A 25907-nucleotide genomic window follows, 5' to 3' on the forward strand; every position below is an offset into this window, starting at 1 on the left:
ACATGAGGAGCCACGGGAATCAGAGTCTTTGAGGAGGAGATTGCAGTGCTTGGCTGGCCCAGTGCCTCCAGCCCCACACGCTCAGCATCTGGGTGTCCTATGAGCCCCAGAGGGATGCCAGAAACACTGGTCCCACTGGGTGCTGTAAATGGATTATTACTCAGAGTAATTAAGGTGGAATTAAAAATTAATTCTCCTCTCCAGTGTTCCGTGGTCATGGCTCAGCCACGTGCTACAGCCATTGTGTCAGGGCTTTCTTCTGAAAAATACTGGATTAAGGTGGAGGTGGAGGGAGGGCATCACCTGGTGAGCAGTGGTACACCCAGGCTCTGGGGGCTGCAGCTGCCAGCTCCCTAGGGATGTCACCTCCCTGGCACTGCTCACCTCTCACCACACGCCCCAGGTGCCACTTTTGTCTGGGCCAGCTGAGGTGGCTCCCACCACCACAGAGCCTGGCGAGCCCCTGCCTGTGCCATGCCCGACCTCCTGCCCAGCCCTGGCAGCCACGGGCAAGGCCAGCCCTGAGATTTTCTAAACTCCCATCAAATATTTAAGTAGATATTTGAGCTCATGTATAATGGATCGCCCGTGCGCTGCCTCCCTATCCATTTGTGGTATTTAAAGAAGCCGAATATTAAACACCATTGTATTAGCAAAACCGCGCCTGCTTAATTGAGTTACAAACAGGGAAGGTGCTGACGGATAAACAATGCATAATTCAGGGACCCACAGGCAGGATGTGGCTGCCCTGGCGCCAGGCAGGGACTGGGCAGTGCAGGGCATGGGACAAGAGGGTGCTGCAGTGGGGAGGGGACACTGCTGCTGATGGTGTCACTGGCAGAGCCAAAGGTGTGAGGAGCACATGTGCTGTACAACAGACAGGTGACAGAGCATGGCACAGCACAGCATGCCATGGCACAGCTTGGAATGGGATAATGTGGCACAGTGTGGGACATCCCAGGTGTCATCCTGCACAGGGATGCTCAGAAATGGAGCCAGTGCGAGCAACCCCAGCCACACAAGGAGAAGAAAGATTATAAAAATGAGAAGTAAATAAATATGGATGTTGAGGACCTAATTCTGATAAGAGGATTTTCAAAATTAGCCATTTGCAAGAGTAGATTAACGGCACACGGTGCTGGGGGTGGGAAGGGTTCCTTTAGAATGTGCAGCAAAGCCCATTGGGCACAGCCTGTTCCTTGTAGCCCCCAGCACCCACAGAGTCCCTCCCCACTTTTTGAGGAGTTGGATTTGCTGCTGCTGCTGTGGGAGAAAATGAGGTGGCCAGAAGCACAGCGTGGTGGCACCTTGCACGCACAAGTTCTGCAGACACAGTACCAGGGTGCCAGGACCTCACCACAGAGAATTGGCATCTGGCAGCACTGGGATGCAGACACCAACACCCAGGACAACAGGAGAGTGGGCACGGTGCTGGCACACAGCTTGGGGTCCCCAAGGATGTGCCTGGCACCCCCAGCCTGGGCATGCAGGGTACAGGCAGCCAGCATGGGCTGGGACAGGAGGCAGTGGGATAAATAGGTAAAGAAACCTCTGGACTGCACATCCCATGGGTGCCCCATGCCAAGCAGTGCCGTGGGTGCTCCTGGATGGAGCTGGTGCCCCCCTGGGAGCACTGTGGGTGCAGGGGCGGGGGCACCTCTGTGTGCTCTGGGCTGGGCAGAGGCAGGAGGCTGCTGGGGCTTGGAGAGGCTTTTCACATTCACTGGCTGGGATTCTCTATCCAGGCAGCCAAGCAGAAATCTCATTACAGACAGGCACAAAGGCAGAGTCCCTGTCCCCATACCAGGCTGGGGGCTGGTGCAGGCTGGAGGGGGCACAGCTGTGAGCAGTGTGAGGTTGTTCTGGACATGGGCAGCTAGTGGGCTGCAAGTGGCCATTTGCTGCCCCCCAACCATCCTTTGAACCCCTCACTCTGTCCTGGGCCTGTCAGTCCCATCCCCAGCCTGACACAGACCCCCCACATTGTGGTGCAGGTGGGTTGGGGTGGGGCTGAAGTGTGTGTTGGCTTCTTGACATGTGTGGGGCAAAGCCCCTGTGCTGGGAGGCAGGGTGCAGGCAGCCCAAGCACCCCCGTGCCCAGCACTCCCACAGCAGCAGCAGACAATTAATTAGCAGGGCGGTGGGAGAGCAGCCGGCGGAGCTGTGCGGGATCGATGGGCACATCGACCGCCCGGGAAACTCCAGCCCTGCCAGCCAGAGCTGTGGAGCTGGGGCACACAAGGAGCCTGGCAGCCCCCGGCCCCGCCAAACGGGGTGGCTGTGGGAGCAGCACCACCAGCCCCTTGAGAGGGCACAGCAGCGTGCACAGGGCCAGGAGGGAAAGGACAGGCACTGGTGCGTGCCCGGTGACCCTGCAGCCTCAGGGCTGACACCTGCTCCCCTGAGAACCGGGAGAGTGGCTGGTCCCTGTGTCACGCTGTGAGAACGTGGGGGTGCCGATGTTTGGATGCATCTGTGTTGAGGGAGGCGCAGGGTGGTCCCTCGGAGCTGGTGGCATCCACTGTGGGAGCTGAGGAAGGGGGCTGAGGCCAGGGGCAGTGCTAGAGTCTCGGGGACAGCATGGACACGGTGACTCAGGGAGAGAAAGGCTCTGTGGGTACGTGCCAGCCATCTGGGGGTCACCCAGGCCGTGATTCAGGACCAGCAGGACACACCCCAGAGGTGTGGTAGCACTGCCTGCACAGCCCCGTGCTGCAGACATGCCTGCGGGTCTGTGACCACACAGCTCCCGTGCCCATCCCCACCCCTGTCCCCATCCCACCCGCCCACTTCCCCCGCCTGCCTCTGCCAAGCGAGAAGTGCCAGCCCGTCCCTGCGGGGAAGGAAAGTGCTCAGCCGTGTTGCAGAGCCTGGTATCCACCCAGATGAGAAGTGACAGCAAAGGACCCTTCTCAGGTACAGGCTCCCTGAGGCGCAGGGCAGGAGATACTGTCCCCGTCTTTGCCTCTTCTGCTGCCGGCACTGGAGACGACCCTGCTGGCACTTAACCGCTTCCCCACCGTGCAAACCAGCTGTAGCTGGAGGGCAGCAGCCCAGCACCAGCAGTGCCATGCTTATCTGTCCCAAGCTGCAAGAAACAGGATGCAGCAGGCAGAACCCGAGCGTGGGAGTAGGAACCAGAGGTGCAGCCCCCTCTGCCGTGCCCCACTGTGTCCTGCCAGGCGCAGGAGCCCACACCCGGCGGGTCCACAGGCCCCTCGCCTCCCTCATCTCCCACACTGACTGCTGTCTCTGCCGGGAGGTTGTCATGGGAACAGTGCGCTGTAGGTACCCCTCACCCTGGGTACCCCTCCTTGCATGCCACGGTGATTCTGAATGGAGGTCGGCACAGTCTGTGCCCTTTCCAGGGCCTGGCAGGGAGGGCACGGAGAGCTCCAGTCCAGGAATGCATGGGGATGCTGGTGGTAGCCAGGGACAGAGGTCCTCTGTGTACCCACACCTCTCTTGCAAGGTCCAGAGTCCCCCCGCAGCCCCTGGCTGGGTGACAGGCAGGGCACACGGGCTCGGGCACGCGGGAACAGGGTGGCACAGCCTCAGCGCCGGCAGCCGCGCTGCCTGCCCACTCCCACGGTGAGCCAGCGCTGCCTGTTCTTCCCTGGCCCACGCACCCTGCACGGAGCCAGCAGCTCCTTCCCCAGTTATCTGGGGGATTTTAACCCTGCAGCACTCACTGGTTGCAGGAATGGTTGGGTGCCTGCACCAGACGTGTGCCGGGGGCCAGAGGCAGGATCTGTCCTTGCTGCCAGAGCTGGTGGCTCAGGGATAAGCTGGACTGGCAGTGCCTGGTCATGGCTGTGTGCCAGCTGCTGGCAAGGTGACCCAGCATGGGTACCCAGCACCACTGACCCACACCCCCTGCAGGGAAAAGGGGACATGGGACCCCATCCCTGCAGCAGCGCAGTCTGTCCCCATCCCTGCTGGGCCCCACAGCAACCCCAGCCCCATAGCCCCCACCTCTCTTGTGCCACGTGGGTCCCTTGTACCTCCCATCCCCACTAGACCCCACAGCTCTCCTGGCCCCCCCAGCCCTGTCCTTGCAGGCCCCTCTGTCTGCCTTGCCTCCCACCCCCACCTCCAGCCCTGCCGCATGTCTGCTGCCATCTGCCTCTCCCTTTTGATTAGTATTAATTTTTAATTATTATTATTGACAGGGCTGCCAGCTCGGCTGCCAGCTGGGACAGCTGCCCAGCATGAGACAGGCCGGGGGCAGCCCTGGCGCTTCTGTACTCTCTGCATGGCTCCTGGCAACTGCTGTGCCCACCCAGGGGGTGACTTTGTGCCCCCCAGCACCCCCTGGCCCCCAGAGAGGAACTGTGGGGCGCAAAAGTTGAGGATGAAGGTCATTGTGTCTCCAAAGGGCAGACTCTGGGTGGGCACTGCCAGCCCCCCAGCCTGGCTGGGCTGCAGGGCTGATGGGAACCCATAAAGCCATGGAGATAAATGGCTCCTATTATTTTTCCAATCAAATGAAATCCCACTGTGGCTACATGAGAATGGTGATGAACCACGGCAGTGCAGCAGCCTCTGCACCCCCTCCTGCCCCAGTTAACCTTGGCCTTGTGACGTGATGGGGCAAGGGCACCCCATGAGCACAACGCCCTTGCTGGGGTAAGGGGACAAGGACAGCCTGGCAGCAGGGGGCTCAGCCCTAGAGCCAGGTGGGGGGCGATGACACAGCCGTGTGACAGAGCAGTAGGCTGAGGGGACAGAGGGACAGACAACCCCTGCCCTCTCACACACTTGACGCTGTCACTGCTGGGGAGGGGCATTAATGGTGCGTTTTAGGGGGGTCTCAGCAACTCCTCCTCCAGCTTCAGCTTTGCCAGCCCCACGTGTGGCTCTGCCTGTCTCTCATTCTGGGGGTCGGGGGGTCGGAGTGGGGGGCGGCTGGGGTAGCGCTGTGACCCCACTTCAGGCAGGGACCCAAACGTGCGCAGGGCAGACAGGGGCCCCACCGCAGGCAGGGCAGGCTGCCATCCCTGGCGCGCCGGAGCTGGCCAAGGCCGGGCGAGCGGCACCATCGCGTGGCGACGGAGCGGCGGTACAGGCAGAGCAGGCAGCACCCGGGCGATGCCCGTGCGGGACCTGTGGGCAAGGCAAGCAGAACCGCCCCCTGATCCCCCACTTGCAGCACCCTCAGTTTGGGGTGCTGCCCCCCATTCTGCATCCACTCATTCCGGTCCTGCCACCTGAAGCAGCCCCAGTTCGGGGAGCTGCGTCCCCAATACTGCATCCCTTCATCCCTGCCCTGCTGCCTCTCCAGCCCCATTGCCCTACTGCCTCTCCAGCCCCATTGCCCTACTGCCTCTCCAGCCCCATTGCCCTACTGCCTCTCCAGCCCCATTGCCCTACAGGGGAGGACAGTGTGGTGCCGCTGCCCTTGCACCCGCACAGAGAAATGACCCAAAGCCACCACACGATGCAAGGACACAGGAACATGGCCTGACACATCGCCTGCCAGGGATGAGCTCCTGTCTTCAGTCTCTACCCTCATCTTCTGCCTGGAATAGGAGCAATATTGGGTGGTGGAGAGCCCCACACTGCCCTCGGGGAGCTGCAAGGCTGATGTCCCTGGAGAAAGGCAGCTGAGCCCCAGGGACACAGCTCTCTGCAGCCATGGCAGCATCCCAGGTGGTGCAGGGCTCAGCAAGCTCAACCCCACAGGCTGCACTGCAGGCAGTCGAGACCCTGGGTGACACAGCCACAGCAGCTGTCTGTCAAGCTGTGACCAGACAGGTCACAACCAGCTCTAAGAGCAGAGAGTGGTCAATACTTCATCCTTCTGCAGGACCAGGTCTCTGCAGAGCCTGTCTGCAGGCAGGGCAGCACTGAGCCATCACAGCAGGCGAAAAGCAACCCTGGCTCTGGGCTGATGAGGTGGCACAGATGGGCTGCACATTTGGCCCTGGACAAGGTGCAGCCCTGGGCTGAGAAGGAGGCTGGGTGCTGCTGGAGAGAATGGAGGGTACTCCTGGATGAGAGCTGCAGTGAGGGCAGAACTGCAGCTGCCACTGTCAGGAGGTGAGCAGACAGCTCCACCTCTAGAATCTGACTAGGCAGGGAAGCACAGATACAACAACCAAACACACAAATAAAGATTAAAGGACAGAGTTTGGGGTGGGTCTGGAAAAAGAGTGTGGGGGGCCAGGACTACCAGAAGGGACAGCAGAAGACATGAGCCATGGAAAGGAGGAGCCAGCAAAGTCTCAGGGCTCAAAAGACTGAGGCTGTGAACCTGCAGGTCTGGCACCAACAAAACCTTGGGAAGAAAATGAGCTCCATATCACCTATGCTGCAAGTGTCTGTGGGAGGGGATGCAGCATAGGGACCATGCTGTGCTGCAGCCCAACACCCTCCCTGCAGGGACACTGCCAGCCCTCAGCTGCAAAACTGATCTTCCTGAGAAGGCAGACCCATGTCCCACAGATGAGCAGGGACTTGGAACAAAAGTGGACCAGCTCCCCAGGCTGAACTGACCCAGATGAGCTGGGCCTCAGTAGTCCCTCCTGTGCCCAGGTTTGCTGGGCAGGGAGCTGTGCCCATGCTTTGGCCCGGGGAGGACAGAATAGCATCCTTCTGGGAGCTGTCCAGGGCTCCCCAAAACACAGGAAACACCCTCACAGCCTCAGGGAGAGGAGCACTGGTCTCAGGCTCTAGGGGATGTGAGGGGATATGTACAGTGTCCCAAACCCACAGCAATGTGCTCCTGGCCCCTCTCACCCAGAATGGAGGGGCCAGGATATGGCACATCATCATCTTCCTCCCAGGAAACCTCCCCAACAAACAGGAGCCACCCCAGGTTGCTAAGAGCCCTGGAGACACAGATCATGCTCAGATGCAGAAATTCATTGTGAGACAGTACATGGGGACTTCATAGGCAGCTCCTCACTCTCCCCACAGTCACACCACAAACTTGGTCTTGGCAAGGGAGCTGCTCTTGGTGGCCGTATCCGCATGAGCCTGGTAGCCAATGGCCACCTTCTGTGACAGACCCAGGTGCTCCTTGTAGACACGCCTGGAGGAGAGAAGGGGATGCATGAACAGGGCAGCTCCACTTCTCCTATTTGGCCTATTCCCCCGTGCAGACCCCCCTGAAGCTGCATTACCCAATGTGGGTGACCCCTTCCTGGTTCTCCGCTTCCCGGGTCCAGATGGCAATCTTGTCCCCCTTGGTGCGGATGTTGATGACGGCCCCGCACACCTCGTCACTGTACTCATCAAACATCTCCCCAATGAGGCACAGCAGCTGTTGGGAGGAGAAGGGGAGCCTGGCACAGTCCCCACTGGGGCTCAGCCCTGGGGCAGGGGGAACACCACAGCCAGGACGCTCGAGCAGGGCTGTACTCACTGTGTCCAGCCAGAACCGGTCCAGCTCGGTGTGTCGCTGCTGCTTGGCCAGGGTGATGAGCCAGCGCCCACCACGCTTGTTCTGGCTGTCCTCCCACATGGGCTCAATGCCATCCTAAGGTGGGCAAGGGGACAGTCAGGGGCTCCAAGTATCTGCCCACAGCTGGGGAGCTGTGAACATCCAGCCAGACTTCCCCTCCCACCTTATGGCCAGAACATCCTGACAGTCTTACCAGCACCCAGTGTGCTCCCATAATGCTGGGTGCTGGGGGGAGTCTGAGGCTGGAGTTTCATACCTTGAAGAGGGAGTAGTCACAGCCAGCTGTGAGCTTGCTGGCGAGCTGGATGTGACTGTACAGCCTGTGTTAGATGGAGACACAGAAGCAGGTGAGAATAGGTGCCTCGGGCTCAGACCCCCCCAGCAGAACACCTCCAGAAGGGGCACAGTGGGTGTGCCCACCCAATGGACACTCACGCCCAGAAGTCCTCCACGGTGTTGAATTTGGTGACAAGGCGCAGGTTTGCTTGCCACATCTTGCTTTTGTCATTCTTGAAAAACCACAGTGCCCATCTGGGGAGGGAGAGGAAATGGGTGTTCAACCATGCCAGAGTCCTTCTCCAGCCCCAGCAAACCCCTCCCAGTGCGGGGAGAGGCTGTCCATGGCCAGGCCTCCCATACCTGTTCTGCAGCGGGTGCTTGCCCAGGATCTCTGCCGGGAGCAGCTCCTGCTGCCGAGCCCTCTGCCGGCGTCGCTCCTGTTGCCTCTGCAGAGGAAGGTGGGACAGCCCCGAAGAGCCCCGTGAGCCCCCCAGCAGGGAGCCTGCAGCCCCCCAGCTGCCTCCCACACTGTGTGCCCCGAGGGCTGGCAGGCCTGTCTGTGTTCTACATCCTCCCCAGCCCACAGGGCGAGCACCCACCTGCTCCCCTGTAGCCATCCTGACCAGCACAGGCTCTCCTGGGCTGTCTCCGGCTCTTAAGTACCCACAAGCAGGTGGGATGAGGAGCTATCCCAGCTGCAGCTGGTGGGGTGGGAGGGTGGTATCCTGGGGAGAGGGGGGCAGTCCTGCCCCTCCTGGGGGTCAGAGAGATGGGGAATGAGGACAGGGGCTCAGAGTGGGTAGAATCAGGATGAGGGAGTAGAATTGTGTAAGTTGGGGACGATGATGTGTATGTATGCCATGATGTATGGCAGGGCAGGATGGTATACAGAGAGGGTGGGATAGGATGGGATGGGGAGGGGATGGGTCCAGAGCTGAATCGGGTGGGATGAGATGGGAAGAGGACATGACGAGACGGGGATGGGAACGGCATAGGGACAGGGTGGAATGTGGAAGGAGTTGGATGGCAATAAAGATGGAGTGGGGTAAGGGCAGCCTGTAGATGGAAAGCATCGGGATGAGGTGGAACAAGGAACGGGAGACGTGACTGGGAGAGAGTAGGATAGGATGCGATGAGGGTCAGGATAGAATAGCATGGGGACAGCGTGGGGTGGGATCACGATGAGTGACGGGGATGGGAAGAACGACTGTCCCGAGGTGCCGCGCAGTGCGGGGAAGGAGCCTGCGGGGCTGGGGCGGTGAAGCCCGGAGGCGCCGCTGCCGTGCGGGGCGGTGCGGGGGCGGGCGGGGGCGGCGGGGCACGGCTCGGCACGGCCGAGCACGGCTCAGCCCGGCTCAGCCCGGCGCAGCCCGGCGCGGCGCGGTCCCCCCCGCGCATCACGGCGCAGCGCGGCGCAGCGCGGCCCCGGCACAGCCGCACTGAGTCCGCCCCGCCGCAGCCCGGCCCGGCCCGGCCCGGCCCGCCCGTCCCCGCCGACAGCGAGCCAGGTCGGGCGGGCGGCGGGGCCGGGGGCGCGGGACCGGGATGCGCGGGACCGGGATGCGCGGGACCGGGATGCGCGGGGATGGGATGCGCGGGACCGGGATGCGCGGGACCGGGATGCGCGGGGCGGGCGGGCGCGGGGCCGGGGCGGGGTGAAGCCGTGCGGCCTCTCCCCGCAGAGCCGCCATGGAGGTGTTTATGAAGGGCTTGTCCAAGGCCAAGGAGGGGGTGGTCGCCGCAGCTGAGAAGACCAAGCAGGGGGTGGCCGAGGCCGCCGAGAAGACCAAGGAAGGGGTCCTCTATGTCGGTAAGGACCGGCTTGTCCTGCCTGCCCCCTGCCTGCCCCCTGCCAGCCCCTGCCTGCCCCCTGCCTCCCCATCCCCGGCTAATCTCTGCTCGTCCCTGCCTGCCCCTGCCGGTCCTCTCTGCCTGCCCTTGCCTGCTCCTGCGTTTGCCCTTGCTTCCTCCTGCCCATCCCCCTGCCGTCCCCCTTGCGTTCCCACCTGTCCCCGGCCCCGCTGCCCCTCTCCCCCGCTCCTTCCCCGCCACGACCACCCTGCGGCAGAGTGCTCCGGGGCAGAGGGTCGGTGCCCGCAGTGCCTCGCTGCCCTCCGGGAAACTGCAGGGCAGGAGAGTGGGCTCCGCAGGCAGAGCAGAGTCGGGGACTGGTCCCCAGGCTGAGGGGATGGAACCCTCGGGGACTGGACCCCTTGCAGCCCCCAGTCTGAGCCTGAGGGTCTCTCAGCTCTGTGCCCGGGATGCTGTGGGGCAGGAAAGCAGAGGGACCATGATGGAGGTGGTGACCCCTGTCTTGGGATGTGCCTGTCTTGAGGCAGGGGGGTGGGGACAGTGTTTGTCCCCCTTGGAGAGGCAGTGCCCTGGAGCTCATCCCACACCGCATCTCCCCTGCAGCCGGCTGGTGACTGAGGGGTCGCTCCGTGCTGCCCCTCGAGGGAGGGATCTGTTCCGGGCCAAGTCCTAGAAGACATGGCTGGCAGGAGGAGCAATTCCTGGGCAGTGTGTGTGCCTGGCTGTGGTGCTGGAATGCCCAGGGCAGGAGCTGAAGCCAACCTGCTTGCAGTGGGAGGGAGGAGGGCGCAGGGCTGAGGCTCTGTTTTGCTCCAGAGGGCACAAGCTCTGTGGGAGAGCTGAGGCCCCAGAACTGTTCTCCTGGGCGGCGGTGGATGCCTGCCCTGGGCCCCCATCCTCGCTAGGGTGTATGTGCTGGACTGGGGTCCAGCAGCTCAAGGAACACCCCGAGGCCCCATCCCACAGGAGCTGCCCAGCCCCTACCTTTCCTTCCATCCTAGACACCCCACTCTGTGGGGGTGTCCTGGGTGGTGTCACTCTGCTCGAGGGAGCCTGGCAGGGTCAGCACCGCCAGCGGCAGCACCCAGCTCTGGGCACTCCAGCTGTGGGGCTTCCCATGCTGTGTTGGCACCAGCTCTAGGTTTGGATCCTGTGGAAGGTTTTTCTCAGCAGCACAGTTCGCATTCACCCTGCCTGGCTGTGCCCTGACATGGTGCTGGGCTCTGGGGTCTCTGCCCAGCCTGGCACGTGGCACTGGCCCTGTGCTGCCCCAGTTCTGGCTCCTGCAGGGACAACAAGAGCCTTGAGGGGAGCCAGGCAAGTGCTCAGCTGCCCAGGTGCCTGGCATGGGGTGTGGACAGGATGCTGTCCTGGCTCAGAGCCAGGGTCCTGGGCATGGCACGTGTTGGAGCCCAGCTGTCAGTCCCTCTAACCTGATCTCTGTCTCTTTCTATCCTCAGGGAGTAAAACTCAAGGTGTGGTGCAAGGCGTAACCTCAGGTATGGGCCCCTCTGTCTTCCTTGCCGCGGTACCCCTCCAGCCCTGCGAGCATGGCCACACTAACGAGATCAGAGGCTAATTGAGGGGCTGATGTCACTCTGCTAAAGCCTCTTATATAACAGGGCCGGCAACCAAGGATTTGCGGCGGCTGCTCACACTCCTTGCCCAGCTGCAGAGCAGTGTCATGGCCCCCTCCCCTCCCCGCCAGGGCAAGGAACTGGGAAGAGCCTGATCCTGCCCAGCATCTCCCCGCCAGCTCCCCCCCTGGGTGGTGCAGGGCACGAAGCCACAGCTGGGCACCCCTTTTAGCAGGGGGGGCACTGATGGGCACCCCTGGCTCTTGCAGTGGCTGAGAAGGCGAAGGAGCAGGCGTCCCAGCTGGGCGAAGCGGCGTTCTCCGGAGCTGGCAACATTGCGGCAGCCACCGGGCTGGTGAAGAAGGAGGAGTTCCCTGCAGACCTGAAGGTGAGAGTCCCCATGCCCGTGAGGAGGCTGGCACATCCCCAGGTTTGGTGAGGAGCCAGACTTTGGCTGTTCCCCGGTCCCTCAGCAGGGCCCAGGGGGGTGCCCGGGTGGTCTCCCCACACCAGGCCCCAAGCGTGAGGGGTGTCTGTGGACGTGTGCGCGCTCGAGGCCTGCCATGGCGGCCGGCGGCGTGGGCCTGTGGCGCATCGCTCCAGCGGCTGCGAGGTGACCTGACAGCTGCGGGAGGGGCAGCGGCTTCCAGCTCGCCGCCCCATGAGCCATTGGCTTCCAGCTTAGCCCAAAATAGCATCAGCTGAAGAAATGAGGCCACCGCCGCCACCGCCCGCCGCTGCACAGGGGGATTGGCTGCCCCCCTTTCCCGCCTGCCAGCCCCGGGGAGGGGTTACCCAGCACCGCCCTCCCCTGCCAGGGATGCAGGATGCTCCCGCAGCTCCTGCCAGCGCCTGGAGCCTGTCGAGGCCCACGTGGTGCCAGCACTCATTGCCTGCCCGAGGCTGGGGCTGAGAGCAGTGTAGGGACATGCACACACAGCCCCTGTTCCCACAGACCTGTGTGTGTCACCTCCCAGCTAGGTGGGCTGCGGGGTGCCCAGGGTCCCGCTGGCTCCCCACGGAGCCCCTTGTATCCTGGGTGTGTTGCTGGTCTGGCAGGGGCAGGGTGGGTGGGTGTCATGTGCGTGTGTGTGTGGTGTTGACCTCCTGGTTCACTCTCAGGCAGAAGAGGTGGCCCAGGAGGCTGTGGAGGAGCCACTGGTCGAGCCGCTGCTGGAGCCAGAGGGGGAGAACTACGAGGAACCCCCACAGGTGAGGGGACAGGGTGACACAGTGGATAGAGTGTGACAGTTCCATGTCCAGAGCAAAGCTGGTGTTGGGCTGAAGAAGAGAGGGGGGCTCTGTGCCTGACCTGAATTCTCTCACTGGCTCTTTCCTTCCCCATCCCACAGGAGGAATACCAGGAATACGAGCCAGAGGCATAATGGACCCCCATCCTTGCCTCTTCCACCAGCAGCACAACGAACCGCCGGTAGCCCCCTGCTCCTCTCCAGCCGGCCCCGGCTGGTGCCTGTGTGCCGGGGAGGAGCAGGGGCGCCCCTGCCCCGTTCGCTCACGAGTTCTTCCTCCAGTTCCGTTCCAAGGGACCGTGTCCGTGTCTCCGTAACATGTCTAGCAGTGAGAAACACCCGCAGTGTCCAAGCCCCCGAGCCCCGGCGCGTGCTCGAGCCGTGGGTGCTGCCCGCAGGGGCTGGTGTGTGTGTGTGTGAGTGTGTGTGAAGCCCGGGTTTATGGCTCTGTCTCCCTCCCAGCACCATAAACCCCGGCTGTCCTGGCGTGTCTGTGTGTGTACAAAGCATGTTTACCTGCTCGCGGGCTGCTGTACATTTCGCTTGCACGCGTGTCCCTGTGGTTCTGCTCTGGTCATCGTGGAACTATTTTTTTTTTATATATCTCTCTCTCTCTATCTATGGGTGGACGGGTCTTTTGCCTTTGTGAACCCTTGGCGCCCCAGCCCGCTCCCCAGCCTGCTGGGTGGTGACGGTGCCTGCGCCCCCCCCGAGGTCCCATAGTGCCGACGCTGTGTTGTGACGTGGCATGGATATTCCCCCGTCGCTGGATGTGCAATACGAGGGCAGCTGCCAGTGACACAGCTGCCCCCGTGTCCGTGAATAAAGCCAACTCTTGTCTGTAGCCCCATGGTCCTGGTTGTGGGGTCCCTGGGGAGGGGTTGGCCCTGTCCTTTGGTGGCAGGGGTAGTTTTGCAAAGAGGAATGGAGCTGGTGCTGGGAGAGTGGGCAGGACTGGTTGGTCATGAGGACAAGATGCCTTTCTGTCTGTTGCATCACAGCAGGTCACTGTGCCCTGGGCCTCCAGCCAGACTCTGGCTGAGACGTGGGGTGCAGGCAGTGTCCCCACACCACCTGCCTGTCTGCAGAGCTTTGCATCTGCAGGGGGCTCTGTGGGGCTGAGGACAAGCCAGGGTGAGGGTAGACACAGCCCTGGCCTCCAGCACTGGTTCTCCCCTTCCTAAGGGGCAGGGGACATGGCTGTCACCCACAGCTTGTTCAGATGCCTGAAGGGCAGGTGGGTGTCACACATGCTGTCTTCCATGGCAGGGGGTCCTGTGCCCACCCCACAGCACCATCCTTGGGTCTTCAGCTCTCCCAGGGCAGGACCAGCAACCCAGCCTGGGTCCCTAGCTAGCCTTTAGCCCCTTGAGTGCATCACAAGTTGGGATGAGAGGCTGGGCTGAGTGTCCCTGCCATGAATATCGGATTAGATCCCCCACCTGTGCTGGCTCACCAGCTCTGCCAGTGAGGAGTGAAGCTGCAGCAGTCAGCACGGACACACAACAGGTTTGCTGATGCCAGCAAATCCTGCCCTGGCTCTGGTTGCAGCAGTCCTCAGAGCACCCCCTGTGTGTTATTAGAAGGACTGAGATGGCTCTTTGGGGGCTGGCTGGCTGTTCCCCTCAAATTTTTTTTCCTTCCCTTGTCCAATTCTGCCATCCATGGAAAAGCAGACCCAAACTGGGGCAGCATGGCTTGCCCCAGTGCCAGGGAGACTGTAAAGGGGCAGAGGCAGTGTGGGGGAAGACAGGCCTGTGCCTGGGAGAGCTGGAAGCCAGAGAGCAGGGAGAAAACTTGCTCAAACCAACACTTTATAGAAAGCAGGGTGTCTCCTCTGTGCAGCAGCCCCTGCACAGCAGGACTGTGACCCTCACTGGGGCAGCTCCTCTGGGTGCTGTGTCTGTAGGTGCAGCCAACCTCATTGTCCACAGTGAACACCTGCTCCAGGTTCCCTGTCCTCACCTCGGCTGTACCTGCAGTCATGGTTGTGATTTTCTAGAGAGGAGAGCTGTGAGGCTGCCAGGAGGGTCTGGCAGCTGGAGGGGGCAGAGGTCCCCATGTTGGCAGTGCCACATGTGTGAGCACCAGGCACAAGCCTGGCACAACCCTGGAAATGGGGTACACAGCTTTGTGGGAACAGAGAGAGGGACAGGGAGCCAGCAGCAAGGAGCACTGCTGAGCATGAGGCTTTATCTGAGGTGGATGGAGTCACTGTGGGAAGATGCCAGGAGCTGTGATGAGGTGCCATGGGTGGGAACCTCTCAAATACAGCCAAGGGTCTCTAGCAAAGTGAAGAACCCAAGAACAAGGATGGGTGAGGCAAAGGGCCTTCAGGTACCTCAGCTGACTGTTCCATGGTGTAGGACAATCCTAAAAGCAGTGGTGGGAGGAAGCTGGTACTTGTAGCAGTCCCCTGCTTTGCTCACTTTTTTCTGCTGCCCGTGATTTTCAGTGCCAACACCATGAGTACCTTCGAGAGCATCATCTCCTCTGCCCTGGGGGAAGATCTGATAGAACAACGAAGACTGAGGATGCAGAAGAGCCAGCCAAGGTCATTCCAACGATCCTTGCTCTCTGCCAGCAAACAGAAGGGCTTGGGCTTTCCTTGCCCCAAATTATGTAACCTGCTACCTCCACCTTATGCTCCATCCCTCTGGCACAGCAGGCAAGATATCAGTGTGGCAACTTCCTGGGCTGCTGAATTCCTAAAGCCAAAGTTCAGCTGCTCAGCTACCACTCACACAGCAGTGCAGGGTTTGTCAGGAGCGTGTGGCACGTGTGGTTTGTACATTTGCTTGCTCTGGGGTGTGTTCTCCCTCCTGAGCTGATTCTCAACAGTGGCAGGGATGATGAGGGTGTTGTGAGACATCTCCAGGATGCTGCCATCATAGGGATCTGGTTTTGGGCAGTCAGCTGTGGTCCTGGAATGTGCAGGAGAGTCCTGTTGTTCCCAGCCTAGCAGTGTTAAGCACAGCTCTTGGAGCTGGGTCTGTAGGACACGAGGGGCAGCCACCTTCTCTCTGGGCATTGCAGAGACAGGCTCTGACCACCAATCCTTAAAGAACAGGGACTGGGATGACTGGGCTCAAGTCACCTGCTCAAAGTCTTACAGTGCCTTGGTGCTGATCCTTCTGGAATTGTAAATGGCTCTGTCTGTGTTCCCCACACAGATACAGCAGGCACCAGACTTGTGCAGGTGTTCAGGGCTTTGGCAAAGCCCTTCAGTGACATGGAACAGAGACAGTGTGGGGAGAGGGAAGCTGTGGGGACAAACATTTAACCTGACCCTCTGTGCTGGCAATAGCTCCCTCTCAGGAGCTTTTGCTGAAAAGCACAAATAGAAACCTCAGCATAGCTGTTCTTGGTGAATGTTTTGGCTGGATAGAGACTACGACCTGGCAGGACAGAGATCTCCTTGGCTGGTAAGAGGATAGTGAAAAGCAGAGTCTGCTCATCTTCCAGCTCATCCTGTCTTTATCACCTCCAGAGCTCCTGGACGTGATGTTCCAAGCACAGCATGCTGTTCAGTTCCTAAGAGCCAATCCTGATAGAAAACAGTGAAAAACAGTCCCTTGGTGGGCACCATGCAGCACCCAGGCACAATCTGAGCAATCCTGCACCTCACACTCCCGTGCAATTGGCTGCCAGGCATCAGCACAGAGCAGGGCCAGGGGGGAGATCAACTTTCCTTACTGGGACAGAGGATTTTCCACTGTTTGCCTCGAAGCCCGTACCAGCTTGGTACAGCTCCTAAAAGCAAAACTGACACTGCAAAACCAGTTCCAAAACACAGAACTATCCATACAGTAGTCAAGGTCTTCGGCTGTGTCATTCTCTGCTGTATCAGCGAAGCAGAAGGATGCGTGGAAAGAAAAAGGATCAGCATAGACAGGGCCATTCCTGAGGGTACAGCCTTGCTTCAAAGCCTCTTCCACAGGGGAGGGAACTGCTGTGAGGAGAGAAGGCTTGGAGGGATCCACAGAGTGCCAGCAGGACTTCAGCTGTGTGTTTTGCAGTTTATTCCTCCCTGTCAATGGCCTCAGGAATGAGCAGCTGCGGGTGCTGGATCAGGGCAGCAGTGCCTAGCCAAGAGCAGGAGCTGCTGGAGTTACAGCAGGGGGAAGCACCTCACCGCAGTTGTGAGCTGGACCTGGTCTGCAGGGAGGAGAGGGAAGGTCCTTCCCGGGAGGAGAGGAGAAAATGCAGTGCTGGTACTCTCAGGGTCCCACTGAGCTCTCAGGCTCCAAACCAGTGCTGTCAGGGTTTACCCAGTGCCCCACTGAGTGGGTGTAGATGTTTGCTATCCAAAATATCTCCCACTCCCCAAGTACTGACATCAGGGGCCAGCATGTCGATCCCAGGCCCTGTGGAGGTAGAAAAATCAGTTACAGCTTGTCTTGCAATTCATTTGCTGAGCTCCAACCAAAGCATATCTAGAACTGGGTGATTTTCCCAGGCTGGTCATGGTCTTGGACACACCAAGGAGTCCCCTGATCAATGTGTGGTGCTGCCCATATCCCAGGGCCACCCCAAATTTCCTTAGGCATGAATGGCTTTGTCTTTCACAAGGTCCTTACCAAGAGGGAGTGTGGAGATCTTTGCCTTGTGACCAGAACTCACTGAACTCTCTCACATGGTGGGGTAGGAGAAACCTTCACTCCTCTCTGAGCCTGAGCAGGCCAGTGGGAGTACAGGATAGTGTCCAAGTGAGGCCCCTGCTCAGCAGGAGAACCAGCCTGAGGGTCTCTCTACTCCAAATTCTCAGTGCAAGCAAAATAAAGTGTGAAGGGGCAGTGGAGCACCGGGACAGTGACAGGCAGCGATGGTGGCAGCTCCTGTGTCTGCCTGGCCAGGCAGCTGCTGCCTGCTCCCCTGACTGCCAGCACACACTGCTTACAGAGCTGGGACAAACCCACCTCCTACAAACTCCTTCTTGGCCTATCCTATAATAAAAGGCTTTGTTATTTTCTCGAGCTCGTGTTCCCTTGCAAGAGCAACAAAACACAGTTGTAACTACAGGCCCCAGGAAAAATCACAGAGCCTCAGTACAGCATCCAGCAGCTGCCCTGCCCTGCCTGACGGCTCCAGGGAGTTTAGCCACAGCAGCTGGGGACCCTGGAATGGAAAAAAAAGACATGTGTGAACTCCTGCTCCCTTTGCTCACTGCCCTTTGAAGCCCTTGCTGATTTGCCCCTTCCCCCAGCACAGCAGGCAGTGGTGGGAGCATCCCCACTCCAGGCTCCCTCAGCGTGTCTCCGGTCAGATGCACCGACCCATAAACAAGAGTTCTCCCCCCTCTCCCCGCCCAAAGCTGCTTTTCACAGTCGCTGGGTGAGTGTTACTCACTACAAGCGTCTCCCCCCACTCGGCAGAGCACATCGCTGTGATACGCTGGGAGAGGGAGGGCTGTGCAAATGGAGCGTGAGTTATGGGCTGTCGGCAGGGAAACGAGGAGTGAACTCACCCAGTATTTCCTTGGATTGATCCTCACATCCACCATGGCAACACAAAAAGGAACATCTGGAAAAGGCTGGGTAAGGCAGACAGATGTTCTCTGCCAGCTCACCCGCTCCCCGGGGGGAGGAAGTGACTATGGCAATTGTGGCTGTGTTGGTGAATCCAGGCAAGGGGCCACCACTTCCCACACATGGCTCCCTGGTAATGGCACGGAGCCTCTGCAGAGCAGAGCTGAAGGCAGGACAGGATATGGACCTGCCACAAATGGCACCAGCCAGAGCTGAATCCATGACAACCCAGGCACAGCCGACTGCATCTGAGGAGCACCATGCTTGACACTTCCTGATTAACACCAACATTCCGGGCTGCCAGTGGCGTATTCTGCAACAAGACATGCCCTCACACATCTGTGCCCAGAGGAACATCCTGCACTTCCAAAGACCTTCTGATTTTCACAGCACCTAATGAGCTTCTCTGACTCGTGGCCCCATCCCATACCCAAGTCACCATGTGCTTCATGTTCGCTTTGTACTTACCCACCACGGTGCATTTCTGTGCTGTTAATACAGCCAGGGCTTCCTCTTCATTGTCATGGATTGAGCTGCTGAAACAAACCCCTGGGAAGGGAGAAAAAGTGAAGAGTCCCTGCCTCTCTACCACAAAGGCACAGAGGCACTGTAGGAAACAGTGGAGGCTTTCACTGTAGGAAGGGCTTTCACTCTTCTGGAACAGTAGCATCTGGTTGTGATAGATGATTGTATTGATGATCAGAGGGCAGGAGCATCTCAGCTATGGAGACAGGATGGGAGAGCTGGGGCTGTTCAGCCTGGAGAAGAGAAGGCTCTGAGGAGACCTTAGAGCCCCTTCCAGTACCTAAGGAGTGCTGGAGAGGGACTTTTTACAAGGGAGTGGAGTGATAGGACAAGGGGGAATGTCTTTAAGCTGAACAAAGATAGATTTAGATTAAATATTAGAAAGAAATCCTTCCATGTGAGGGTGGTGAGGCCCTGGTACAGGTTGCCCAGAGAAGCTGTGGCTGCCCCATCCCTCAAAGTGTTCAAGGTCAGGTAGGATGAGACTGAGCAACCTGGTATAGTGGAAGGTGTCCCTGTCCATGGCAGAGGGTTGAAACAAGATGATTTTTAAGATCCCTTCCAACCCAAACCATTCATTGATTGCATGATTCTCTATGTTGGTTCTTTTCCAGAGTTCTCCCTCATCCTGTGTTGAGAGATCAAATGTGTGACTGGGATGTTCCCCAGTGTTGGCATCCAGCTCTGGCTGATTGATGCTGTGTTTGGGTCCCTCTCAGTGGCACAGAGCAGCTGGCAAAGCTGGGCCTCTCTGTGCCCCTGTCCCTGCCCACAGCTGGCCCTGGGGCCATATCCCTGTGAGTACCCAGGAATATCCTGAATGATGTTCTCGGCCACCAGGCTGCAGTGTCCTGGATGCAGTGTTCTCCCATCCCACAGGGCTGTAGCAGGGGCAGTGTTTTGGGGCACCTGGGACATGAGGTGCTGGCAGGGATCAGCTACCAGATGTCCACACCAAGGCAGCTGGAAAAACAGTGCTGTTTTTAGGGTGCTCGGTGCTTTTGGATCTCTGAGTAACATCCTTGTCACCCCAAGGCACAGCTCTGGGCACGCTGAGGGTCCTCCCGCTGGTGACGTGACTTGGGGGTCAGCACGGGATGCATGGCTGTGGCTGGAGATGGCATCCTGGTGCCCCAGGCCATCCCCTGACACTGCCATCTACCAACACCCCACCACCTCCTCCCCCCACATCTCTGCCCGCCGGTACCGTGGGCAGCCGTGCGGGAAGGTGAGGTGACTGTGAGATGCCGTGGGAAAGAAACTCCTCTCCTCCCTGCCGGCCAGCACCACAGGGCTCACACTCCCAACCAAACCCTTCCAGCCGTGTCTCTGGCAGAAGCCGGGCAGCGGAGAGGCGGCGGGGCCGAGCCGGGGCCGTGCCGGGTGCGGGGCCCGTGCGCTGCTGCCCGCTCCGGGGTGTGCGGGAGCCCGGGATGCGTTCACGTGGCGCTGCCCGTGCGGCGTGGGAGGTGGGCCACGGCGCCCAGGGAGGGGGTGCCGAGCTACCTGCGCCAGCACCCCCTCCGCCGAGGGAGAACGCGCTTTTCAGGCAGCTGCCTGGCTCCTCCCGAGCCGGCAGCGCGGGAGTGCGTTGCCAAGGCAATGGGGACCATCTTACTCATCCTCCTCGCTATTGTTCTCCTGCCAGCCCTGAGGTGCCCGGGCGGGGAGAGGAGGAGGAGAAGGCAGCCAGCCTGGGATGAAGGCTGCCTGCGGGGAGGGGAAGATGCTCCCCATGATCCCCTCCCCGCCCCCCCCCTCCCCCCCCCACGAACACCAGGCAGCTCTGGTGGGACGGGGACACGCTGGTGGCAAGATGCCGATGGGGATGGGGAGAGACGCTGCTGGCGGAGCTTAGAGAGGCAGGTGGAAGCAAATGGCAGCAGGATGTGACCCCGCAGCCTCTTGCCTGCGGTAAAGTCCCAGCCAAAGGCAGAGGGGCCTTTTTCCCCTCCTCTGCTGAGACTTGCCCCAGTCCATGACATCCCTTGGACCCAAAAGGGGATGTGCTGGGGACCGAGTCTGATCCCAGAGAGGGCACCATAGGATGCAACCTCACACCTGTGCCTCACAGGGAGTTAGTTCCCCCACCGCTGCAGGCATGCAATGGGGTCCAGTCAATGCTGCAGGACTGGGAGCAGCACGCAGGAGCAAGTGTGGGGACAAACACCTTGAGGAGGGGACACATTGATGGGTGGGTGCAGGGATACACCCCTACTCCAGCCTCTCCAGCCATCCATTGGAGTGCCCCTTGGTGACATCGGGGTGCCTTGCTCTGCCCCAGAGAGGGAGGGGGGCAAGGATTTTTATTTCATTTCCATATCCTGCCTCCCTATTTTTAGCCTTCGGGGTTTTGTTCCAGGCTGGCTGTTTACTGAAAGAAGCATTTCCAACCTCCCTTGTCTCCAAGCAACCAGGTGTGCCAGCTCCCATGGAACTAGCCTTACCCTATAGATCTATAGGGCTGGGGGACCGGTGCTAACGTTATCTCCAGGATGGTGAACCCTGTCTAACCTTAGCACCCACCCCTCTGGACCCTACAGATCCATAGCTCCTGTCTCTGTGCTGACATCTCTGGGTAAGGGAGGGGACGCTGGTCCCCTAGGGTGATGAGGGGCAGTGGGAAGTGTGGGGGGTATGCTGGAGGTTTTTGGGGGGGATCCAGGGATGCAGGTGAGGCGAGCAGGCCGCCTTCCCCCCAGCAGCGCGAGCGGGAGTGCGTGGGAAGGAGTTAGACAAAGCCTGAGCCCGGGAGCAGAGGCAAGCGCTGCCGGGAGCTAGACGGGGCCGTTCTTCCCTCCCCGTCCTCCCCCACCCTCGGGCGAGGGGTACTCGGGAACCCATCTCCATCCCGCCACGCTGGCACGTTGTCCCGGTCCTTCGGGCTGACTGGGGTGCAGCCCCGTCCCCGGTAATGCCCGGGAGGGAAGCGGCCGTCTCCATCACCAGGTAGGAGGGGGACTGGGCTCTGTGTTGCCGTCACCCCCACCCAAGGGACCTACGCTAAGGTTTGGGATCCCCTGACTCTACCGGTCCCGGCTGCGCGTCCTGCTGTGCCCGAGTGCATCGGGGAGTGCCGGGATGCTCGCTCCTGAGGCACGCGGGGTGGTGATGCTCCGGGTACCGGGGGGCTGTGGGACCATGGGGAGCTCCCAGGGCAGCCCGTTGTGGTGACAAACGATGACACCGGGGGACATGCGGTGCGCCGGGACCCCCACTCCCTGCGCGGCAGCCGGCTCTCCCTCGCCTCCCCACTGCTGCTGGGGGTGCCGGGGCGGGCGGCAGCCGGGGGGAGCGGCCCGGGGCACGGTACCGCCCCCGCCGCCGCCGCCCCACGCATGCTCGCCGCCGCTGCCGCCGCCGCGCCGAGCCGAGCCGTGCGGGACGGGACCGGACGGGACGGGACCGGACGGGACCGGGCGGGAGGATCCGCCGCAGGTACCGGCGGCCCCGGGGCGCACGTGGCGGGACCGGACCGGCCGCCGCCGTCGCCCGCCCCGTACCGGCACCCCCGGGGGGGCTGGGGGGGGGGGGGTGGGCTGCAGCCCCGGGACGGGCGGAGGAGGCGGGTCGGCTTTCCCAGGTTCCGCGGGAGCGGCTTTGTCCGGGGCTCGGCGGGGAAAGCGGGGCCGGGCCGTGCACACGCGTGTCCGTGCGTGCGGGTGTGCCCGTGGCCATGTGCTGGCGTGTGCGTGCCCGTGCGTGTGCACACGCGTGTGCCGGGGCTCGCAGCCCCTTCGCGGAGCATCAGGACCGGGCACGGCGCCACAGCCCCGCGGGATCGCGATGCTGTCGGGGCAGGTCGGGGTGCGGGGCGGAGCGGCCCTCCGGGGATCGGGGTGCTTGCTGCGTGGGAACCTACAGACGGGGCGGGGATCATCGCCGCCGGGCTCAGCACTTCTGGGGGACGTCGGTGACCGCCTGGTCCGCGCTCCTGTCGCCTCCCTTGCGGGGAAACTCGCTCGCTGTGTCCGTTCGGCTCTGCCCTTTTCGGGACCCACGAGTGGCCGTGTCCGGAGGCGTGGAGTGCCCCACACCTGCCGGACCCATGTGCTCCCGGCTCTGCAGGGACTCCCTGGCACTGCCAGAGCTGGGGGGCTCCCGGAGTGTTTTGGGCTTCCTGCCCTGTTTCTGCCCCACAGGGCTGGGAAGGGTGTGGGGACAGCCGGGTGACACTGGGACGTGTTTCCCTCGTGTGGAGAGGGAAGGGCTTGGACTTCCCCGTATTCCTGCCCTTCTCTGCAGCCTCCCTTGGACCCCAGGCCCAGCTTGCTCTCACCCTTCACTGCACCCAGCTTCCCACTGACAGGAGGGGTCTGCCGAGCCCCCAGTTCTCAGCCTGGTGCCCAGGACGATTTTCCATCTAACACTCTCTTTGCAGGGGTGCCTGCACTGTGTTCCCCGCTCCACCAGCCACAGCAGCGCCTGGATCCCGCTCCCGGTCCTGCTGCTCCGGGAGAAGGCTGACTTTTACGGTAGGCAGCCGACACTGTTCCTCTCTTCCCATGTGCCTGGGCACCGTGTGCCACCACACGGGCTGTGCCAGGCACAGTGAGTGCTCCAGGTGGCCACCCAACCTGTTGTCATGGGTGGCACAGAGAAAAACAATCGGCAGCTGAGGTGTACAGGGGGTCCACGTGCTGCTTGCTCCTCACTGCCTCATCCTCTCTCTTGCAGACCCGTGGCGGGACTAGCATGGGAGAAGCCTTCCCTGGGCATGGGCAGCGCTAAGGAGCCCGAGGGGCTGCAGGTGCTGAGCCTCCAGGCCGGGGCTGAGGACGCCTGTGAGCCCAGTGCCAGCTCCCCTGGCTGCCCAGCGGCAGGCGAGTGCCTGCCCGGCTCCGGCTGTGCTGCGGGAGCCCGTGCCATGAGGACCTGCTGTGTGCCTGAGGCAGAGTCTCAGGGCACCAAGGCCAGCTCAGTGACAGAGAAGAAGGTGCCATCACCAGCAGGACCAGCTCCTGGCACACTTCTCCAGGACACCAGCACAGAGCAGAGTGTGGCAGTAGCAACAGGGAGCTGCGGAGGACCAAGTGGTGCTGCCCCTGCCTGTGGTCCCACAGGGATGGGGGTCCCCAACACCCAGAAGGAGGATGCAGCCCCCACTTCCCCTGTGCCTGATCCCTGCCTCCAGGCAACCAGCAAGGACCTGGGGAACACACCAGCTCTTGCCAAACACGTGGCATTCGTGGAGCCAACTGCAAGCATCGGGACAACTGAGCTTCCAAGCCAGGAGCAGCCCCAGGACAGCAAAGGCACATCCCTGGGTGCTGCTCCCCAGACAAAGAGCAGTGAGGCTCCCAAAAACCCCCAGGGAGGCACAGCTGATTCCCCCAGCACCAGCAATGTGGGGACTGGGGGCCGAAGTGAGGCAGGACCAAGCTCCACTGCTGTGGGCCAGGGCAAAGCCAAGGGGAGCTCAACCCGGGATGTGAGTGCTGGGAGCAGCCAGCAGCCCCAAACAGCCAAGCAGCTCTGTGAATCCTACTCCTTTGAAGTGAGCCCACCCCAGGATGCTGGGACACAAGACACGGGGACACAAGTGGACAGCCGTGTGTCCCTGGTGTCAGTGGCCTTAAGCCCCATGAGCCCCCCGTGTGGGGCTGCTGCCTTCACCTTCCCCAAGAGAGAGACGGCCTCTGCAGCCCCACGCCTCGAGCCCTCCAAGAAGGACGCGGAGATGCAGGTGTCCATGCCTGTGGAGACCCGCTCAGTGGCCACTGGGCCGATGACACCAGTGGCCAAGTCCCCGCAGACCTCGTATCCTGAGGTGCAGGTGAAGGGGACGGTGCCGGAGGTGGTGGAGGAGGAGCCTCCGGAGCCCATCCGGGAGGTGAGCTGGGATGAGAAGGGGATGACGTGGGAGGTGTATGGGGCCTCCATGGAGGTGGAGGTCCTGGGCATGGCCATCCAAAAGCACCTGGAGAAGCAGATTGAGGAACACGGGCGGCAGGTGGTGGTGACCCCGCAGACCACCCGCACCGGCTCCGTCAAGGGAGGGCCCCGCAAAGGCGAGGCCAAGAGGCAGCCCAGCGTCTTTCGGGCTCTGCTGCAGAACGTCCGGCGGCCCCGGTGCTGCTCCCGTGCCGGCCCTGCCATGGAGTGAGTTGTTGCCTGTGCTGGCAGGGTGGGGGTGCCTCGGGGCTTCTCAGAGAAAGTGGGGATGGGTCCCTGCCCTGGCGTCCTGAGACACCCGGTGCCAGTGTGCAGGGCTGTGGTGGTGATGGAGCACTGCACACTGGGACAAGGTATCTCCTTTGCTGGGGTTCTCCCTGTCAGCCTGGGGTTCCCCCGTGAGTGTAGCCCCATGGAGGTGCCCTGGGACATGAGACTGGTCCTGTCTCTGTGCTTGGTGGCTTTTTTCAGCAAGGGGAAGCACATAGCTCCTTTCTAGATGGAGGCAGCTGCTCCTGTGCGTCTCCTGCCCGTGGCACAGGTCTGAAGATGGCTCAGGGTGGGTGCTGCTGGCTGCCCTGAACTCTGGCACCCCAAGGAGCAACATCACTTCCCGTGTTGGAGAGACACTGGTGCATTGCCCTGCCTTTGCTTTGCCTGTCTAGGGCTTGGCCACACTCCAACAAGCCCATGGCTGTGCATGCGTGGGTCCCCACAGCTGCCCACAGCAGGCACCAATCCCCCCAACTGCCCTGTCCTCTCTGCCCATTGTGGGTGCCCTGGATCTGGGAAGATGTGGCCACACAGGACACCATGATAGATCTCAAATGAGAGAGAGGGGCCAACCACGTGTGTGATGGAGAGCTGCTCATCCCTGGCTGGAGGTGCTTGTGGAGTCTTGTCCTCATGGCCCCCAGCTCGACCTGCCTGGAGGCAGCACATCCTCGCCACAGCTGGTGATGGGCATGAAGCCTGCCCTGCTTCCAGGCCTGTCCAGCTGCTCCAGTGATGCTGGAAAGGCCCCTGTGCTGGGGACATGGGAACATGTCCTGCTGGCTTCTCCTCTCCAATGGCAGCTGGGGACGTGACAACTGCAAAACGCTGCCACTTTTTACAGCTGGGGTTTTACAGGGTGGGGGGAAGGGGAGCTTTTATTGAACTGTGTTTGCATTTTTGGAGCTTTTTAAGAGACATTTTCAGCCATGTCTGTCCTGCCTGGAGCCACCTCCTCCCCACGGTGGCCTGTGGGGCTGAGACCATTTTTTCAAACACTGTTCCTATGTTGCCTGTGCTCTGCTAGGCTGAAGAGCATTGGGAGTGAAGGGTCATTCTGCAGGGGGTTGAATATCCCTGTGGTCAGGCCCACATCTGTGTGGCTGGCAGCACCTCAGTGTCCTGCCAAGATGTGGATCCTGGTCCCCCCATACAGAGGACCATCCCCACAGTGCCACAGCAAGGGGGGGCCAGGCCTGTGTTCAGCATCTGATGGGCAGGAGGCTGCAAACAATGGGTGCTTGGAGAGCTGCACCATCCCCTCTGGACAGAAGTACAGGAGGGCTCAAGGTGCCAGAGTCACCACTGCAGCCGTTTTCCCTCGTTAAGGGTGAAGTCTTGCCCACCTAAACCCACACTG

At 61.1% G+C, this 25907-nt stretch overlaps 3 protein-coding genes across 3 annotated transcripts; 2 read left to right on the forward strand and 1 right to left on the reverse strand.

The window, feature by feature from the left end:
- Positions 1 to 6921: 6921 nt before the first annotated feature.
- On the reverse strand, positions 6922 to 8304 carry EIF4E1B (eukaryotic translation initiation factor 4E family member 1B). Its single transcript, XM_058848404.1, has 7 exons — positions 8287 to 8304; positions 8048 to 8133; positions 7844 to 7939; positions 7665 to 7728; positions 7370 to 7483; positions 7128 to 7267; positions 6922 to 7036 (listed from the first exon to the last, which is right to left on the reverse strand). The coding sequence occupies exons 1-7, from the start codon at positions 8302 to 8304 to the stop codon at positions 6922 to 6924; spliced, it is 633 nt and encodes a 210-aa protein (XP_058704387.1).
- Positions 8305 to 9044: 740 nt separating this feature from the next.
- On the forward strand, positions 9045 to 13170 carry SNCB (synuclein beta). Its single transcript, XM_058848406.1, has 6 exons — positions 9045 to 9195; positions 9370 to 9497; positions 10960 to 10998; positions 11346 to 11464; positions 12199 to 12288; positions 12429 to 13170. Exons 2-6 carry the CDS (start codon positions 9377 to 9379, stop codon positions 12459 to 12461), a joined length of 402 nt encoding a protein of 133 aa, XP_058704389.1. The 5' UTR covers positions 9045 to 9195; positions 9370 to 9376; the 3' UTR covers positions 12462 to 13170.
- A 10554-nt stretch (positions 13171 to 23724) lies between these two features.
- Positions 23725 to 24485, forward strand: GPRIN1 (G protein regulated inducer of neurite outgrowth 1). The gene is made up of 2 exons (XM_058849127.1): positions 23725 to 23745; positions 23781 to 24485. The coding sequence occupies exons 1-2, from the start codon at positions 23725 to 23727 to the stop codon at positions 24483 to 24485; spliced, it is 726 nt and encodes a 241-aa protein (XP_058705110.1).
- Positions 24486 to 25907: the final 1422 nt, after the last annotated feature.

Source organism: Poecile atricapillus, chromosome 13 (assembly GCF_030490865.1).
Source record: "Poecile atricapillus isolate bPoeAtr1 chromosome 13, bPoeAtr1.hap1, whole genome shotgun sequence".
Lineage (NCBI taxonomy): Eukaryota > Metazoa > Chordata > Aves > Passeriformes > Paridae > Poecile > Poecile atricapillus.

What these genes read in the sequence shown, in the direction of transcription:
- EIF4E1B (XM_058848404.1), bottom strand. An exon ending in ACCGGTTCTGGCTGGACACA is followed by an intron (nt 7,268 to 7,369) that starts GTGAGTACAGCC and finishes TCCTCCCAACAG; the next exon opens with CTGCTGTGCCTCATTGGGGA. An exon ending in GAAGGGGTCACCCACATTGG is followed by an intron (nt 7,037 to 7,127) that starts GTAATGCAGCTT and finishes TCTCTCCTCCAG; the next exon opens with GCGTGTCTACAAGGAGCACC.
- SNCB (XM_058848406.1), top strand. Translation starts at nt 9,377, where the DNA reads ATGGAGGTGTTTATGAAGGGCTTGTCCAAGGCCAAGGAGGGGGTGGTC. An exon ending in GGAAGGGGTCCTCTATGTCG is followed by an intron (nt 9,498 to 10,959) that starts GTAAGGACCGGC and finishes TTCTATCCTCAG; the next exon opens with GGAGTAAAACTCAAGGTGTG. An exon ending in ACTACGAGGAACCCCCACAG is followed by an intron (nt 12,289 to 12,428) that starts GTGAGGGGACAG and finishes CCCATCCCACAG; the next exon opens with GAGGAATACCAGGAATACGA.
- GPRIN1 (XM_058849127.1), top strand. Translation starts at nt 23,725, where the DNA reads ATGTGGGGACTGGGGGCCGAA. An exon ending in TGTGGGGACTGGGGGCCGAA is followed by an intron (nt 23,746 to 23,780) that starts GTGAGGCAGGAC and finishes GCTGTGGGCCAG; the next exon opens with GGCAAAGCCAAGGGGAGCTC.